Source organism: Leptonotus elevatus, chromosome 2 (genome assembly GCF_054856555.1).
Source record: "Leptonotus elevatus isolate MCC_2025b chromosome 2, RoL_Lele_1.0, whole genome shotgun sequence".
NCBI lineage: Eukaryota > Metazoa > Chordata > Actinopteri > Syngnathiformes > Syngnathidae > Leptonotus > Leptonotus elevatus.
In genome coordinates this window covers 17200713-17220215 of record NC_141240.1, presented here as the reverse complement: position 1 = coordinate 17220215, position 19503 = coordinate 17200713, and the positions used below count along the sequence as shown (strand labels likewise).

The following is a 19503-nucleotide window of genomic DNA, read 5'->3' as shown; positions in this document are numbered from 1 at the left end:
ATCTTAACTACTAAAGAGCAAACAGCAGAAACAGTGCATGACAACCAGACATATACAAACATTTGATTCCACTTCCTGGGCAATCATCCCCTAGAGGATCGACTGATGGGAAGCAGGAAAAGATGAAAGGGGTCAGAGTTCAGAATGGTAGAAGAGGTTTTAGACATTATTTACTGAGCAGGATGACAATGAAAACGATGATGACAACAAATGGCAACACGGGTGTGGTTGTGTAAAGTGCAGTCAGGAAAGAGCAAGTTACTGTAGGCCCAGCTTGTACCTCTCATGGAGTGGTACCAATAACCAAAGTGTCTGTATTTCATTGTTTCTCGCACTGAAAGTAATCTAACAGTATTTGTATTTGCAGAATCTGCTGGTTGAAATTAAACAAGATTGCAAATGGAATCTATTTGAATCCTGGCTGGACACAAAAAAAACCTGCAATTGGGTTGAAAATCCTTTTTGATAAGTTATCATGTTATAATTGTAAGATAGTTCAATCATTGCCTCGTTATATGCATATCCTATAGGCAACTATATGGCACAAAAGCAGAGGTGCTGTGTGTGAGTGTGTTTTTTTAATTACTTTTGCAACAAGTCGCGCACAAAATTTGTTTGAAACTTTTTTTTATAGAAACAATGAAATCACATTTTTTGTAAGTAGGCAATGGAACCAAAGTGTGCAGGAGACAGGAGATGTTGAGAGAAGAGGAGGCACATGGTGTGTATAATGCTGATAAAATGCTCACTGTCCAGGATGTCTCCCAGTCCTTGTGCATGTAGCAGTTCCTTCAGACGAGCCACTTCATCCTTAAGGTCACGCACCAGCTTATTGTTGGGATCCTCATTGATGACAGCATTGCATTTGATGTTCTTTGCTCGATCGGCGTAGCTAGAAATCACAAATAAAAAATATTAATGATTTGGAATTATTTATTACCATGTCCAGCAGGATGGGAATCTTACCGCAGTGTGCTCAGAGTTTCATCATAATTGATATCAGCAGGACTTAGGGCGGCAACCATTGCAGTTCTGGAGTTTCCACCTATTAAAAGCAATATGCATAAACCGTAAGACATTTTTGGAAGACAAAACTGAATAAAAATAAAATGTTGATCAATTCCCCAAAACAAATACATTTGCACCTGACTTTGTCATTTGTCTAAGGAAAATGACATTAACATGCTGGTCCATTTTTTGTTCCATATTCATAAACTTTAGATTATATGTAGTTTACAATACTTTTACTGTATATATGCTGCATTGTATAGAGAGGGGCACAAACAGGCTCAAAGAATTGGGCACATTGCAGATTATTGTAATGCATAAAAGGAATTTTGTCACTTCTGGTTCACAGCATACAAATTGTGTACATTGTTTTGCTCACACACACATAATATTCAATCATTCCAGTGCCAAGTGATGTCATTCAAATTTGCTAAGATTCGTACCAAGATTCTCCCTCAAGAGCCATGTCAAAACGGAGTCTCTGTACGGGATGAAGTCTGACTTCTTCTTTTTCTTGCTCTGAAAAAAAAATGCAAATACATTTTCTTTCAGGTGGAATAAAACATTTTTACGAGTGAGTAATGTAACAACAATGGCAGTTGTGATTTTACTAAATTATTATAGATTAGTTTGCGATTTTGATGTTGCATCATCACAATAAGGCCGCTAGAAATGCGCTAAGCCAAAACCGTGAAAGACCTTTTACAGCCCAAGGAGGCTGAAAGCACAGCACTTACAGTAACTAAATAGATTATAAATGGCGTTACAAAAAGTACTAGTAGTGTAGTAAAACCGTGTATTAATAAAGAGCACAGAATGTCAATACTACATATGACAAAAGGCAGTCAAGTCAACTGGCTCAATTGGATGAATCTGAAGTTAATGGTTGAGAGCTGTCAAAGGGTTTACCTTGCTGGTAGAGTTATCCTGTGTAAGCGGGTATTACAAAGACAGGAGAAAAGACAAGGGCAGACATTACAGCATGCCAGGGAACCCCCCCCCCCCCAATTCCTTTCCAAGAAAGGGTTGTTTTATTTAGAGAAGACAAAGGGAAAAGAAGAGCAAAATTAAAACAGACAAAACACTCACCACTTCGGCCAGGGCAGAGATGACCTTTCCTAATGTGGTTAGGGACTTGTTGATGTTTGCGCCCTCCTGCAACCAAATAATTATATCACATAAGTAGGAACATGTTAAGCCATTCATGCTGTTTTTCATTTTCAGTTATGCAAAAATGTTGTCTTACCTTGAGCCTGGTGCCTGTAGCTCCAGTGGAATCTGCTCTTTCACTTCCTGCCAAGTCCACAAGACTAATTTTACTGACCTGAAAAGCAGAATGAAATTTACCCATGAAGGATGTATCGCTGAGTAACTTGTGATACAGAAGTGGCACGATCCTTCGAAATGCAGTGATAATAGACAAGTTAATTACATATTTTTATTAAGTAATTAATCAAAACAAAACAAAATACTAATGGTTGGTCATCTTTTACTGTCATATATTGTTGGATATTACTGGGGAGTATTATGTTCATCAAAACAGTGTGCTTTGTCTGTGCGTGAGGAAATTCTATCACAAAGCTAGCTAAGCCATTATAAAATAAATACAATAAATGGTTTGAAATTAATCAGTGGTGGTCCGATCAATCAGACACCCATCGCGATCAGCCGATTTCCGTGGAAAAGAATGTCGACATGTGTCACTCAATTATTTTCTGATAACCCAAAAACTATTTCTAGACTATAAGGCGCACCTGACTATAAGCTGTGCTAGCTAAATTTAGGGAATACTCGAGTTTGTTACACATATAAGCCGCACCGGACTCTAAGCCGCAGGTGTTTTAATGTTACCGCACTTTCTTTTTCCATGAGGACACAAATTGTCTCGCTCTCATTCTCTCTCCTACTGTATTTGGGCTTACTTGGTTTGTTTTGCTCTGCCTGACTCTCTTGCATTTCCTTTATGGTGCGCTCCCTTGTGATCTGATGGATAAGCCCCTCCTTTGTATTAGTCGCAGGGTCGAATGCAAGTGAAAAAAAGCAGCGACTTAAAGTCCAGAAATGACTATAGCTTGTACTTTGCAGCCTGAGCCAACTAGACACTGCACGTTTGGCATCAGACAATCTCACTCAATGATGATCGATAACTGAATCGGCAGCATACAACCCTGATCGGAACACCCCTATCTTGTAAATACAAAATGGGGCAACAACGACATCCACTGACAACTGTAAGAATGGTGAGAAAGGCCTCAGAGTCTTTAGAGTCGCCTACTTTTTCAGTGGAAAGGTCCGTCTCACTGTCATGTTTTCGCTGTGTGAAGACAATTGTGAAAACTGCATGGGACCTGCTGCTGGTCTCATTCATGTTGGTGGCAGCCACAGTTCTGTTGGTGAACAGATAACAGTTGTAATTATATTAGTCCAAACACCATAAAGCTTTGTTTAAATATTCATATTCAGTTTCGAAATTACTTCTCACACACAACATGTTCTTCACGAGGGTTCACATGTATTAGACTGATTTCAAAATTAGGGATTACTCTGCTTGGTGGAGGTGGATAATACCATAAAGGCATCAGCCACAAACACACAATGCACACTCGGAGGGCTTATTTCTAGAACATGGCGTGTAAAACCCACATCTCCTCCTGTGACTGTCCCTTTTGAGTCAGCACAGGAAGATTAAGGCGAGGTTCACTCCTCCCTGCAGGAAATCACACAGCGACACAAATACACACACGTGGACACTAATTTAATGCAAGTGACATGACTCATTTAACGAGAAGCACACAACACATCAAACAAAGGCTCAATTTAAGAGACATGTCATTTTGATAATAAGCTTCAAACTTTCAAATTTGCAAGGAGTTTGTGTTTTCACTTTCAATTTCATGTTCTTTGTACAATACTAAACAAGAAGATAAGTGATACAACAACTTCCACCTTCCATCTAATTATTATATTATATTACATTACATTATATCCTTTCTGCTGATTTGATTACACACCTGGCCTTATTGCCCGCATCCATGAGGTCAGCGATGTCAGTATAGGAAGTAACGGCAAGCTTGGAGAGGTCCTCTACGTAGGGGCCCAAAAGTGGATGTTCCCTCACCCGGAGATTCCCTTTATTCTTGGGATTGAGCAGATCTCGAACCCGTTCGCAGTAGATCTCCATGTAACTGACCTACAGACAAAGGCATACAGTAAGTCCCTTGTCCAAACCTGAATATGTTTATCATGTACAGTGAAACATCCAACGTCCAATAGGCCCACCCCAAAATTTCAGGCAAAATATTCCAAGAAAAGCACAGTTCAAATTTTTTTATTAATTAATGCATCAGTGTATCAGTTTAGCAAGTATTAATTCGGAGCGTTTTGCTCCTTGAATTATTAATTTTGAGAATAATAATGTGAGAATGAGAAAACAAAAACAAACCGTGTGGATATGTTAAGGTACCATGATGCAAGTGGACTCTCATTCATAGGAGGCAGATTCCAATGGAATCTCAATACTTTTAAAATATTAGCTTTAAAATTGCCTGTGGAGTTGTTGGATTTTTTTGGGTGTGTGTTTAATATGTATTTCTTATTTCCAATGACAAAAATAGCTTCCAAATCCAAACAAAACTCATTAAAAAGGCATTTTTAAAAAACAGCTAAAGACAGGATGATATCACATCCCACCATTATATTTTGGTGCTTACTTCATTGTACCTTTTGTGGCTTTGCAAAAGCAGACCCTGTGGTATTTTGCTGATGTTTTAATCTCTTATGAGCCCCAGCATATCGGGACATCCTCATACAGGATCTTTCTTTGTAGTTACCACATAGCTGAATGTGGCTTTTACACTGCCTCTCTCTCTCTCAGTTTTGGAACATCATACCACAGTATCCCAGATCTGCCAACTCACCATCATCCATATTTCACAAGAGAAAAGTTGTACAGAAAAAGATATTTTGCCATATTCATATTGCAAAATACACATTAAGATGAGTGCTTGGAAGAGTTGAGAAGAAAAGCCAATGTCAGAGAATAATAAGATAATAGATGGAAAAGCAGCCTGAGATTTACCTCTACAGAATACGAGAGCTCCTCTTTGTTGTTACCCTCATTGATTTTCTCAAATAGATCTTCACAAAGCTGGAAGGGAGATAAAATCAGCATCTTAGTACTAATAGCCCATGGAAAGATAGTTACAGAAAACAACATTTCAAGCATTAAGCACATTCATCAGCACAATTAAAAAAAAAAAATCCGTACCTCCAGTGTCACTATATAGGTACAGGCGTGCACATAAATATTTTGGCGTGATTCTCAAATCAGTACCAGCAGTTGTTTGACGCAAATTTTTCATGAACCACCGACCTCATGCATGAACTTAAAGACACGGCACATCTGTGCAAGGAAGGGCTGGCGGACCACATCCAGCAAGTTCATCGTCTCTGCAGCCTTTATGAAGTCAAACTAAAACGTCTAGTATACATTTGCATTTATTTTGGTGTGCACGTGTCAACAGTTCAAGCAACGAAAAGCAGTGACTTGTCTTCAGTAATAACACCATAAAAACATTGCATTCAATGAGTTCTTCGACTACTCGCGAAAGAAAAAAAGATAGATAGATAGAAAGAAAGACAGAAAAAAAGGTACGAACGCCAACTGTGGTCTTCACGATAAGCACCAATCTTATTTACTGCACACGGTGAGAGGAATTTGCCCTGGTAAATGTTCTTGGATCCTAAAAATGGCTAATAGTTGTTTGTTCTCATAATGTCAGAAGTATAGGGGTGAAAATATGTACCCTGAAGATATCTTTCTTTTTGTGAATGTAAATGAAATAGTGACTTATTTTTTATATGTGTAAATATGTCATTTTTAAGTAGCACTAAGGAACTTTTCAACCTTAATAAAATATTTTCATAACTCATCTGATGAAACATCAACTTAAAACAAGTTGAATGGTACCTTTGCCATGCCCTGAGGGGGTCTGTATCATTTTTACTGGCACTAAGCAACTTTGAGGAGGATGGTAGGAACACTGCCAGACAAAATACCGTACACGGATATCTTACTTAGCTTTTCGAATTGAAGCTGGCCTAAGCAGTTCTTAGTGTGCAAAAACACGGTTGTCACCGTTGAACTGAAGCGCAATATTCAATTTCCAGTCCTCGTGCTGTGCATTTCCAGTCATCACATTTTATGTGCACCCCTGACAATGTAGCATTAAGTGACAAACCATGGGAATGATTCCTTCCTGGCCATCCTCCTGTTTGCCCATCATGGTGTAGGATTTGCCAGCTCCAGTCTGGCCATATGCAAAAATGCACACATTGTAGCCCTCAAAGGCGTGCTGCAGCATTTCCTTGCCAATGTCATTGTACACTTGGTTCTGTGCAGCAAAGCAGGGGTCTTCCGGCTGCAGTTGAACAAAGGACAGAATGCATAGAATGTTAAACACACAATAACTGACTGTGTTTCCTTTTTATTAATCAATATTAAAAACAGAAAATGTCTCGACTCACCGTCGTGTGGGACCAGTAGGAGTAATCAAAACTGAAGGTCTTTGCTGGTTCTTTTGGGGCTTTGGGGTTGAGAATAGCTGAGGATGAGGAACAAAATTGTGTTATGATGACTTTTAATGTTTTGCAGCTCAAAACACTGTTCTAAACCAATCCAGTTTAAAATATTATAGCTAATTTACGTGTGTAAAGTTCTTGTAGTTATGTATTTGACAATTAACTTCCAGAGTATTTTCATTCAATCCGTTGGAGGTTTCTAACCTTGTGATCCCTTAAATATTCCTCATTACCAGTGACATAGTTTATTTTAATGAGAAGCACACCTGCTGTTTCAACTTTTAACCCTCACCCCCGCTTCTTTTAAATGACCCCCAAGCGTGGCTTTTCTCTACTGGACCGTGTTGGGTGATACACCTGCTGTATCTGCCATAGACCCAATGACACTTCACTTATGTACAGCTGGACTGTTTCCTATGGCCACACAGACATTTCTTAATGAACATGAATCTGCAACTATGCCTGGCATTTCATCCCTCTCAACCATGCTTGCTGCTACCCGCGGGCAAGCTATTAAAGCGTTCCACGCACTGAATACAAGATGAAAAGAAAAGAAAGCACATTGAAACTGAGACTTTACTGGAGGATATTTGCAGGTATTGATATGTTGGTCCATTTACAGTTTTTCAATTGTCCTTTCTACTAAACAGACATTTATCTTTCTTGTGTGTCTTCTGCTAGCAATGTAATGGGGCGGTGAACGAGGTGGATGTGCAAATAAATGTGTGGGACTAAGGTTTGAAAGTGAGTAGATGTAATGGGCCTAGCAACAATCGCAATTTTGCTAAATAAATCTCCATCTTGATGCTTATGCTTTTTTTCTGTCATGTGACAACAACGCCATAATTATTTTAAATTTAATGCAAATTCTGAGCTTCACTAACAGGCAAATTAAAACCTCAACTTGCACCTTGACTTAAGGACGCTTTAGAGGCTTTCACATCAAGATGTCCCCATCAGAGTACTCAGAGGATTCAGCGCACTTATCAATAATGCAGCAGATGTGGAGAGACAGGGGATTGGGTATCGCCCTCCGTTGGTCACATACTGACAGAAAAGCACAACGTGTCCTCAGACACTGAAACACTGACAGCCTCAACATGCTAAATATCTGACAATTGCAACAGCAGTCCATTGCATTTCATTCCATAATAAAGGAGCCAAAATGCCAGTACAGGTAAAACAACTATGCATTTTTGAGAGATGTATGTACTGTATGTGATTTATTGTTTAGAGTGTGTCGACTGTGGGTGGCGGCAGTGCACGACTTGGCTGCAATCAGCAGTAGAGTTTAAACAAAAACAACATGATTGAGCTGCACCCACATACTTGTATGAACCCACGACTCAAAATTACTTTTCCTTCATTCTATGACGCATTAAAAGTGCTGATATCAATGGCATCTGCTTCCCTGAAAAAAGGTTTAAGACGATTAAGTTGAAAAAATAATGACTTATTCGGGCCTGTACGCTGTAATATTGGACATTTTTCTCCAGTCCACATCATCACTGTGACATGTTGCGTGCATCATCACGACATTGATCAGTTTGCTGGTCTATTGTGCGATAAAAATGCCATATGGCGTGGTCAAGTATTGCCATAATTTAGATCTCAGGTTTCATATTCTTGCTTCAAGAAGAAGAAGAAAAACCTTTATAGACCTTTCTTGCAAAAGTGCCTGGCGAACACAGCAAACCTGTCCAGACCCGGTGGCATATATACAAAAACTATTATGGATTCTCATCAATAATTCAATTCAGCAATATTCTTTTATTCTATTCATGTTTGGCCCTCCTAGTTGCAGGTAAGCATATTACTAACCACTAAGCAGAGGAAAATAAACTAAACAGGATTACCTAAGTAGAAGGAAGGCAGCAAATCTAAAATCTGAATTAACAATATAAACGGCAGAGGGTTATATTGTACGATAGACGTTTTTATATTACACTACGATGATAATAATACGGCAGAGCTCTTACATCTGCTACGGCACAACTTTCCTGGGCTGCAATATGTTGCCTAATAGTTCAGAATATTCAATGAATGAAAATCATAACCTGCTGGTTGTGATCATGCGCACAACAGTAAAATGTTGTTGTTGTTTTTTTAGAGAATTGATCATTAGCTTTCCTGGTAAAATTAATTAGGTAGAAGACCCCATCCACTGATAAGTTAGGGTACAATGGCAGAGCAGGAGCTTCCATATTGGTTACTGAAAGAGGATCCAGTGATAGAAGTGTCTAAATAAAGCTAAAAGCTACCTTTGACCTGCCTCCAAAGGGAAATTGGAGCTAGAGTACTTAGAAACGTAGGGGGGTTTTGGTGACCAGTGCCCTTCCATTACCCTTTCGTGGAACAGTCTACACTAGTGGCAAATAACAAGAGGAAGCATGAGCAATGACTTGGTGCCAGTAAACACCAATAAAACATAAAGTTGACGACGATAGTGTGGGATGGCTATGACAAGCCAGCAAAATGAGGGGACCAACTTGTCTTGCTGATTATCACACATGATGTGAGACATCTATTGTCAAACAAAAATGGTTGTGTCTTGTTTTTATTGAAGACGCAGAAAATTTTCGAAGACGCAGATAATAGGAGACTGCTCATCACCTGAAGCCTGAAGGTGAATCATGCTATGAAATGCCATGACTGCCACCATCCCCTGCACATAGAAATCTGTCTCACCCATATGGTCCTGCCGGTCGATCAGGAACGCTCTCTCACAAGTGAAGCTACTATAAAAGCTAAAATACAGCAGTGTAAAAATGCACAGATCTGCTCCCAACAAGGCGATGTGTGAAGAAGAAGAATTCCCTACTGTTACTGTGCTATTCCTTCTGTCAAACTGTTGAATTTTAGTATTGAATAGTAAGCCAGACGGTGGTGAACTTTACCTCACTATGTGAGATTATGCACAGAAATGGATGCATACGCAGTACACACCAACATCAAGCCATGGAGCAGCATGCTAATGTAACTCTCTTGTTTTCAATTCAGAGTAAATATTCCCAGCATAGAAATCATTCTGGACTTAAAATGGCGCGTCTGCTGTGTAATGAACACAGTCATCACACGTCTTTCTAAACCATGGCAACAGGTACGGAAGCAGTTACTGGTTGCCATAACAACTTCAACTTGGCACACTAGTAGAAGGATGAAGCACATTGATTGCACTCTGTATTCAGTTTCTTCAAACTATTTTCCCCACAGCTGTTTAGTGACAGTGTACAGAACATAGGTTTAAGGATAATAATGTCGCAACTGCCCAAAAGCAATCAATTTCAGCACGTTAATATTTACATATGGCAAACTGTGAGTGTCAATATTTTTCTTCAAAAGTCAGACATTAAGCTCCTGAAATGGTCAAACTATAAGAATTAATAAAATAACTTTCATAACGCAAAAACCATAACAATACTGTGTAATAAAATAACAGCTGTAAACATCAAGTCTTAAGATATACAAAACAGCAAATAACTGGGTCAGCATCTGATTATCTAAAAAACACTTAACTCACATTACATAAAAGCATGGCATGCAATGAACAATGAGACGAGTCACTGAGCAGAGATAAATTCACTGCGCAGACACCATTACACAGCCTAGTCAAATATTTATTTGCTCCGAAATGTCACTGATCTGGATTTTCGGTTCCTGATGAGCAGGATAAGACAGGCCGGATGTTGGTGCTCCCTGTGCACTTCCCATTTCATGATTAGGTGCATACTCGTTAACTAACCACATCCTGCTAGCAAAAGTCACTCAGCTGATCATAGCCAACCATTGTGTTCCACTCCAGCATATAACATGAGGCCAATAAGATGACCCAAGTGAAGATGCCCCAAGTAATGAGGTTGTTAGAGGGTCTCTGCACACCAGATGGGGACTAAAAGCTCGGACCATTCACTTGAAAAGAGCAGAAGGGGAATTGTCCTGCCCTTTACCAGTTAGGACTCAAGCATGTCTAGACTGGACACAAAGATTGGCACCAAATGATTTTTTTTAAACAATGAACATTTAAGAATATACATGCAGCTGGTGAGTGTGTGCTGAATTGAAATTAGCATAAGTTTGTCTTTCAGCCATTACAATGGTACTAGCCTCCCTGCGGCCTGCATACAGTAAATATGAACTGCATGGTTAATGATGCAATTGCTCATGTCCTTGGAAGAACATCTATGCGGCTCTCATGCAGTGTTGTGGAGTGCCTTTTTGCCATCTGCAAAAAACATCTATGAAAAATCCTACTAGAGTGTCACTGCCCAATGAAAGCCATGTAAGGGGTTCTCCAATTAATGATGATTTAGACTTTTTAACATCATTGAATTCGCTATTGTTTCTTCCATCTTCCAACAACCAATGAAAACATGTTTTATAATGGCGTGTTTGTAAAACGTTCTGCGTCTATATTTTCTGTCAGGGCTGTCTTTTCAAAAACATACTTCTGCTTTAGGCCACACCTCCTGAATTTACTTTGTAATTGAGGCGAGCGATGACAGACAACGTGCTGAAAAGCCGAACTGTCACTTGTCTTAACGATCTAAGTGGCGCCAACCTTGAATAACAATTGTAATGTTTTGAGCAAATGATTGACAATAATACCTCTATATACAAAGTGTACTATGAATCCGCTGAACCAAAGTGCACGTCAAAATTAAATGGCGAAATTCATATTAATTACCACCACATTAAATTGGATAGAGTTAAGATCTTTATGGAAATGTAACATTATACCTTACAAATTATTACAACTATGACAATGCACACATACAACTTGAAATATATGGTATGTTGTTGGTGATGAAAATATGTCTAATACAAAAAATCTTTTGATGTATCTTCTGTATTAATCGCGGGAAAAAAATGTGGCAGTGTGGCACAGATGGACATTGTCAAACAGCGTCAGTATGTCTGTTACTGGAGTGTGACATCCCCTTCCAAATGAGTTTACGGTGAATGCTACTATAGAGCCATTTACATCAGAAGTGGACAAGATTTCCGCATTGAAAGAAGTGCAAAGAACTGCCCGCAGACAGTACAGTATGTGTACAAATGGCCTCTATGTGTGGCTGTGTGTGATCTGGTAAATGGATGTCTCATGACCAATCCACATACCCCTGCCTAATCATGCTAACTCCATGCACGTACAGCCATCCATACCATTGCAGCTCTAATGCTACGCCTAAATAATACTGCTACTTTATATTATTTATAGAATTTGTACATGTATTATAGGGAAAAAAACTCATAAACTCATATTGACATAAGCTGATGGTTTGAGCAGGGCAACAGGATGCTAATGGTTGTTCGCTCTTAAATAGCATAAGCATTAAAGACTGCAAGGGACACACTCTGCGTTGCCACAGAATACTTGATGTCTGTGTGTGGATCTCGTGTCATTGAACGAGTGTGTGATGTGTATCGGTTGCCGGGGCTGCAGCACAGATGACAGAGTTATCAAGGGATGCAACTCAAAGCTGTGAGCTATAAGTAGTGTTGAAGCATCGCTGTTCAACATTTGACAAACAGCTGAGCTTGCTGCAGCCACAACACCGGACATACAACATTTCCAAAACAACTTTGTTGGCTCTTTGGTTACAGAGAACCTCAATGTCCAAGTCAAGGACACGCAGTGCATCTTTTAATGCACACAGCATTGTGATGCGAGTCTGTTGAAACAATGAAGCAGACTACCCCCATCCCACCATTACAAGGTTGATCACGTCATTTTTTGTCTACATAGAGTGTAGAGGGGGGAGCACAGGAAGCGTCGAGAACAATACGCTGAATACAGGGTACTGCAGTTGAATGCAAAACATGTTGGGTAATCTGTTATGACAAGGCTTTGTTTGCTCAACTCACACCATTACAATAGTGCTTTTCACATTGATTGACTCTACTACCTTTTTTTAGTAATCACCTGCAGAGTCTCATTTAAAAAGAGAAATGGTTTGCAAGTTAACTTCACATAGGATTTACAGAGTACTATGCTCGAGTAGCCATTATATTTGTTGTAGCAATGATAAAAATAGATAACCCCGGTTAATTTCTTAGACTCAATATACAATTTAAAATAAAAAAAGAAATCAAGTCAATAATTGAGTGAAACTACTTGCCTGCAGAGGTGTAGTTGAGTCAGTTTTAATAATCTGTGGTCTAATGAGAAACAACAGAATATTGATTCCATCAACTGTGGGAAGTTGGGCTACATCAATGTAGAACTCCACTATGACAACTTTTAATTAATCAATAAATTGATTGTTATTTCTAAATTGTAGATTTCAATACATTAAGCCAACGTCCTCAGTAATATACGGGAGCGATAGAACGTGACAGCCTTCTATGTCAATATGATGTGAAACAATAAAGATTGTTGTGACTTAAGACATTTTGCCCAGAATTGAAGCAGACTGGCACACATAATCCACCTGTTACAAAAAGCCCTGGTAATCAGTCAGTCAGTGATGACTTCTTTGGTTTATGCATGGAGAAACACTTGCACGCAATAAACCAGAGTAATGCAAAATTGGAGATCTGATGGAAAAAAATAAATAAAGTTACTTTAGCAGTGGTAGAGTGCGCAGTGCTGGCCTATGTGCCAGCTGTTCCAGGTCTGACCACTGCCTATTTATACATGAGCAGATGGCAGCTAGTGCTTTGCATGCCGACAGACTGTCAGTGACGGGAAGGAATGGAAAGATTTCAGCTGCCCAACCAAACTACCTCAATCCCTGCCAAACCATACTGTACATTGCTCACACTGCCCAGAGGCACTGATAACTGCTGCATACTGTGACTTCTTTTGATATTAACAGCTCACGCACACCCGCACAAACACAACACGAGAGGTGGGGTTGTAGAAACCACCAGAGAAAAAAAAACATGCTAACCCAGCAGGGCTCCACTCAGGGTTTAAACAAAAAAAAGGGGGGGAAACAACAGAACTACAACAAAGAAATGAAGGAACCCTCTCAGGCAATAACTTGTGATATTAAACAGCTCAAAACCTAAATGAAACTATGAACGCTCCACTTAGTTTTCAAGTTGTGTTTATTGAACACAACTGCTACTTACAACTCAGCAATTAATATTACCTAAATGATACAAGATCCAATGTTTTTTTAGTTGACAGCTTATGCTGCCCAATGTGCCCATGGAACTTTATCCAAAATGGATGTTCTCCAGCTTGCAGGTGTGGCCTCAAAAAGATCTCCAAAAAAAAAAAAAAAAACACACACACACACACATACATACGATAAATACAACCACATAACTTCTGACAACATTGGTATTTGGCACTTAAAAAATATACCTTCAGGAACTGGCAATACAAACGAGAGGATTAGCCTCTTCACAAAAATTTGATAAGCCAAGAGAGTTTTGCACTCCAATAGTTTTAACATTTTATTGTTCCGAATTTCTTTCTGGATCAATTAATTATTAACCTAACCTTATCGCTATGGTGTAGGAGAATGTCGTGCCAGCAAACTGCCAAAACCAGTGACGTGCGATGAGGTTCATGACTGGTGAGGCACTGACTCCTCTGGAGTCGGATACAAAAATATGAAGCCAAAATAGAAGATGTACGACACCGTATTAGGGCCGCGTATTATTATTTGTTTTTTTAATGGGTAATGTTTCGAGAGAGAGAAAACTCACAAAACTGTAAGAAATAAACTCGCAGATTTGTGACATTATAAAGTGGCAAATTTACAAGAAAAGCAAAACACAAATTTACGAGAAATAAACTCAGACTTGCGAGAAATACACAGCTTACTTGTGCCAAGTCACAATTCCCAAGTGTGCAAAATGCCTACAGTGGAAGAACTCGTTAAATTATACTTTTTGGCTAGAGATTAACCATTCATATTAAGCATTCACATTTTGAAGAGGCACTGCAAGAACCTTGGCCTTTTTCAGGGGAAAAAAAATCACAGTAGTCTGAATGAGGTGCTGACTTTTGTCCACCATAAGCTACAACAAACCGGACAGATGCAAACTGCTAGAGGTGTGATGCATTTGGGTGCACTTCAGATGGGCTTTGTAGTTCAGCAAGACATCAAATTCTGAAACGGTTTGATCCTCAGGGTGTGGACCTTGGCAGAGTGAGGTGTCTTCAGTGCCGGCAGTACAATACCAAAGGATGCCGCTTCAAAGTGTGAGCTAACGGTTCAAGATGACTGCTACATCTGCATGTCCAACAAGCCAAGGATTCCTCTATTGGTTATGTATCTATGGGAAGAGCCCTGCGCTTGTTCTTTACACCAGGAAGGCTATGCCTCGCCTGCCTGCCCTGACTGTACACATTTCCCTGAAACCTACTGATGCTATGCTAGCAACTGATTTTTACGGGTTTAGACCACTTCTACATTTCTTTGTCCCATGCCAGGCCGTGAACAATATTCACAACACAATTAACTAATTCAAATTTCAACCTAGTCTTACGACTTAAATGTGTCCCAGATTTAAGAGCATCATATGATCCAAGATTGTGCTGTTCAGAGTAGACATTGAAATACAGTAAACGCAGAAGCTCTTGCATTCACTGCAAACAACAGGAGCCCATTTTAAAAAGCAGTGACCTGGATTTCCTCAGCTTGCTGCAACTCAGGGACCCAGAGTCTCACTTTAAATGTTTTCAGGCTTTACGTAAGCACTGTAGCATCATGAACAAATCTACTGATCTGTGCGGAAAAACATTCTCAAGCTATCATCAGATTAAAATCAAATTTTATACATTTTCTGGACAGGTGGACAGGAATGGGTATGTTCACAAGTATTAAAGAACGAGCATCGTGCCCACAAAACTCACCGTGCCTTGACTATAAAACTGCAGTTACAAGAAGAAGAAAAAAACTGCAGTTGCACTAGGAATTCAGCACTCAGACTGTGGGAGGAAGGCGAACAAAACCGTCTGGAAAAAGAACAGTGTTGGTTTGGGCACAAACACAACAAAAAAAAAACATTTGCATTCTTGAATGTGGGGAAAGGGCCCAGCTATGTTACCCTAGCACAGCAAATAAACTATTATTGGAAATAAATTATTTAATTATGTCTGTTGCAATACTTTTACTCACTTGATAAGTGGGTGGGTTCACACAAAAGGTGCTTTGTCTTGAGTTTTTAACACATCTGGATGAAAATATCCTGAAATAAAAGTTGGAATTCTTTTGATCTGGAACCCAAATGTCTTCAGTATACATCAAAGACAAAGGAATTGACCTTCCCATTCCACTACATTTGGCGGGGACTGTAGGTGGTATATGATATGGTGTAACCCTGGCACAAAAGGAACATGACACGGTACAGTGCTACATGCCGACCAACATAAACATCATGAACGACATTCCACTCAACACTTGATTATCCGTCACCTGGTACTGCTGAATTTGCTATTGTGTAGTTATTGTTTCACATTTCATGTTCTATTCTATTGTTTCAAAGTCAAATCTCTACTCCTTGGTAAAACGGGGGCTTCAGAGCATCCGATAAAAATAAAAAAAATGAGTGAGTGCTGCTTTTGTTTAATGGCAGCGCGCTCACAACACAAGCCCATGAATAAACAAGCCTTGTTCATTCACTTAGATGCTGTCCTTTTGTATTCCACTGTTAAGTATTTCCTCTAAAAAGGAAATCACAAAACAACACAAGACTCTTTTGTCATACAGACACTCTCTAACAACCATTGAAGGTTAACAAGGATATTTAAACAGACTTGTTTTGCATTGTGTTGCTATTAGGTTGTTTTTCATGAGACTGGTGTCAGTCGAACAGCAAATTCTTCACAAAAAAATACTTCATTCTACAAAATTAAAAAAATGAAGACTGTATTAGTGTGGACTTTATCAGATGTACCACTAAGACTGACTCGTCTTAATCCCCTTTAACATTTCACAACCAATTCCTGAAAAACACCAGTCCATCAGGAATCTGATTCAAAGTGACACCACAGCATCTCTCCCCCGTCATCCTTTTAGTTCAAATGTACAAAATATGCATTTGCGTCAGTTATAAGGCAAGCAACGAGACGGCCTGTGATGCCGCGTCACGCTACCCTACATGTGAATAAAGCTTGCGCATGACTTTCACCGCCTCTGCTAATGTGGCTGCTTCTACAGCTCCCCTCCCCCCACTCACAAGCCAGCTCCGACTCAGTATCCATTCAGCGCCATCGCAGGCTCAAAGCAACAGTGAGCACAACACTCATGAGGTGAGCAAAATGTGGCATGGCTCAACTGTTCCCCACCACATAGGGAAAAATACTTGTCTACTGAAACAAAATATATAGCATTACTCACAATGTGGTTCAATTTCCACTCAACAGTGTCTATCGCTTTTATTTTGATAGCAACTAAAGCCCGTGAGTCTGACGTTTGTTTTTTATGTAAACGTTCGCCAGACGTTCCATCGAATGTTTTAATGGTTATTCTTGTCGCAAAGAAATTTTGAACAAGGCCTTAATTTAAAAAAATATCATATCAGAATGATGCAGGTCTATTTATTGACCATTGACTATGGCTACTTTTTTTTTTTTACGGCAGAATAGTACTGGGCCACGGACCGGTGGTTGGGGATCACTGCTCTACATTGTCCATAGATGTGAACGTGAGCGTGTGAATGGTTGTTTGTCAATATGTGCACAATCCATTTCTATTTAGTCTTGATCGCCAAGTATTTTCTGTATCTCGCTATTGAAGTCAAATAAATGACCTATTGAGAAGCAGTCAGCAACATGCAATTATGCTAGTGCCTCAAGAGTCTTATGACACACGCGTCGTGCACTGCTAGCAGACACAGACATCTGCCTGCAGTCCCCCCCACTCCCTCATTAGGAGGTCAGTCTGAAATGTCAAGCTGCTCTCCAAGTGGTGCACGTGGGCACATGTGTGTTGGTCCAAGTCAATCCCAGCATGAGGCGGTGAGGAATGTGACACCCTGGAGTGTCAGCGCACACCGACAAGGGTCAGCGGGATTACGGCGGTAGGGCGTGGCATCCTGAGGCAAGGCTGTGGATTACTGCTTCTAATCAGGTCAATCAGGCCTGTCTGCAGGAGGTTCAACCGCATCATGATATGCCAAAGTTGTGCCGGTATCCAAAAGATGGATCCTGACCAAGCGGCACCACATTCAGGTGAAGTAAACACGGTCATATTTTGTTATGTCACCATCAAGTGTAGTGCACTCAAAGAGGACCCTCATCTGGATCTGACATTTTAATTGCTGCGTTGACCTTCAGTTGGTCAATTAGTGTATGCTCATTTTGAGAGGTGGTATTATGTAACATGCACTCCAAAGACACAAAGTTGGGGGACGCCTGTGTTTTTCCTAAAGCATTTGCGGTACGATGACAAACAAATCATGCGTGACCCCCCACAAACAGTCCAATCAGGCCTTCACTGAGTGCACGATCAGTCTACCATTTTTGGCCATCCATACATGCAAGGCTGCTGACCGGGAACATAAGACGAGTTACATAACAACATAGCGGCAGACGAGAAAACATCAGGCCCCTAATGAAGGTAGGCTGTGGATGCCATTTGAAACACAAGCAAAACGGCTAAGCGTATGGCGTCATCCTATTCTAATGGTATTAGTTCTGCTTTGTAAGAGAATGAGTCTCCACTCCAAAGAGGCCTTTACTTGTTTGCAGCCTGCCTGCCTGCCTGCAGAGGCCTTGGACACATTCCCTGAACAGTGAACAATCAATTTGCCAGAACTCGATCCTTGACAACCCTCTATGCATGAGGAGCAGGCGAGTGAGGCAGCATATCCTTCTTGCCTTTGCCCCCAAGATGCCAAGTCTGTTTTTCAGTGTTATTGACAAACAGCCCCACAATACGCCCTTGAGCCAGACAATAATAAGGGGAGTGTCACAATCTCGACGACACATCTGTCTAACACCTACACAATGACCAACAAACTCGATTAAACAGGCCATGTCTGTCAAGCTGCTGAGGCTTGACCAATCAATGTAACTTTCCTGTCATGCAGCCTTGGCTCTCGGAGTTCAACGAGGTGGGGGGAAATGCACAAATCATTTTAAGCTTTGCATCGGATGGCATTCTGAGTTGGAAGAGGGAGTTTAGTTATCGGATTAGTTGCGCTAAAGCAAATGAGGCTAAATGGAGTGCACTATTTGTTGGTAACCCAAAGAGGCACTGTTGATTCTGCGATGCTGGTCCAGAAAATGGATGGATGGCTGACATGGCAACTTCTTCAGAAACCTTGACTAGCCTCAGTAAACCACTCGCATTGAAGCAGGAATTAAGAACATTCATGCTTAAAAATTATGTTTAAAAAGATCGATTCATTGAGACCATCAAGGAAATTTAGTCGAATGCTCATCTACAATTGCGAGGTTATGTCTCTTTTTAGGCAAAAAAATTAATATACACTTGTGTATTAAATATCAAATAAATATAATCGATTAGTATTGGTACAATTGTGCAGCGACAGGACTTAAGTGACATCAGAACATTAAATATGAACAGCGTGCTTTGTTTTTGAGCGAATACAATATTATATATATATTTATAGTATAAATACGAAAGGTACGCATAGGGCTGCGATTAATTTGATAATAACTGAAATCCCGATTAGGACAATCATTCGTTTTTTGGGACAAAACAAGAAAATGTTTAAACATGTAAAAAAAAAAATATATATATATATATATATTTTTTTTTATTTATTAAGACAAAACAATTTTTTTGATACACTAAATGTATGCGCGTTCCTTTTGGACCAAACAAGATTTATTAAATTGGTCATTTTAAATAAAAAAAGATGCAAATACATAAATGTAAGCAACTCCAAATTAGGATGAATAATTATTATTTTTTGTTTACAATTATACCGATTTTGTAATTGTGGAGTGAAATTGTAAATTGTAACTGAATTTCAATGAATTGC

General features: G+C 39.7%; 1 protein-coding gene across 17 annotated transcripts in view; it reads right to left on the bottom strand.

The window, feature by feature from the left end:
- Positions 1-19503, bottom strand: part of kif1b (kinesin family member 1B) — a 54933-nt gene that overhangs the window by 31349 nt on the left and 4081 nt on the right. For 10 of the 17 annotated variants that reach the window (XM_086066995.1, XM_086066997.1, XM_086067006.1 and 7 more), the window contains exons 3-14: positions 6535-6611; positions 6249-6428; positions 5087-5155; positions 4020-4198; positions 3284-3395; positions 2255-2332; positions 2098-2163; positions 1918-1935; positions 1452-1527; positions 967-1045; positions 750-892; positions 61-102 (exon numbers count right to left, since the gene is read on the bottom strand). In XM_086066995.1, the coding sequence (XP_085923121.1) occupies positions 61-102; positions 750-892; positions 967-1045; positions 1452-1527; positions 1918-1935; positions 2098-2163; positions 2255-2332; positions 3284-3395; positions 4020-4198; positions 5087-5155; positions 6249-6428; positions 6535-6611 (1119 nt within the window). The remainder of the gene's footprint in view (positions 1-60; positions 103-749; positions 893-966; positions 1046-1451; positions 1528-1917; positions 1936-2097; positions 2164-2254; positions 2333-3283; positions 3396-4019; positions 4199-5086; positions 5156-6248; positions 6429-6534; positions 6612-19503) is intronic. The other 7 variants (XM_086066998.1, XM_086067002.1, XM_086067000.1 and 4 more) reach the window with 3 other exon arrangements.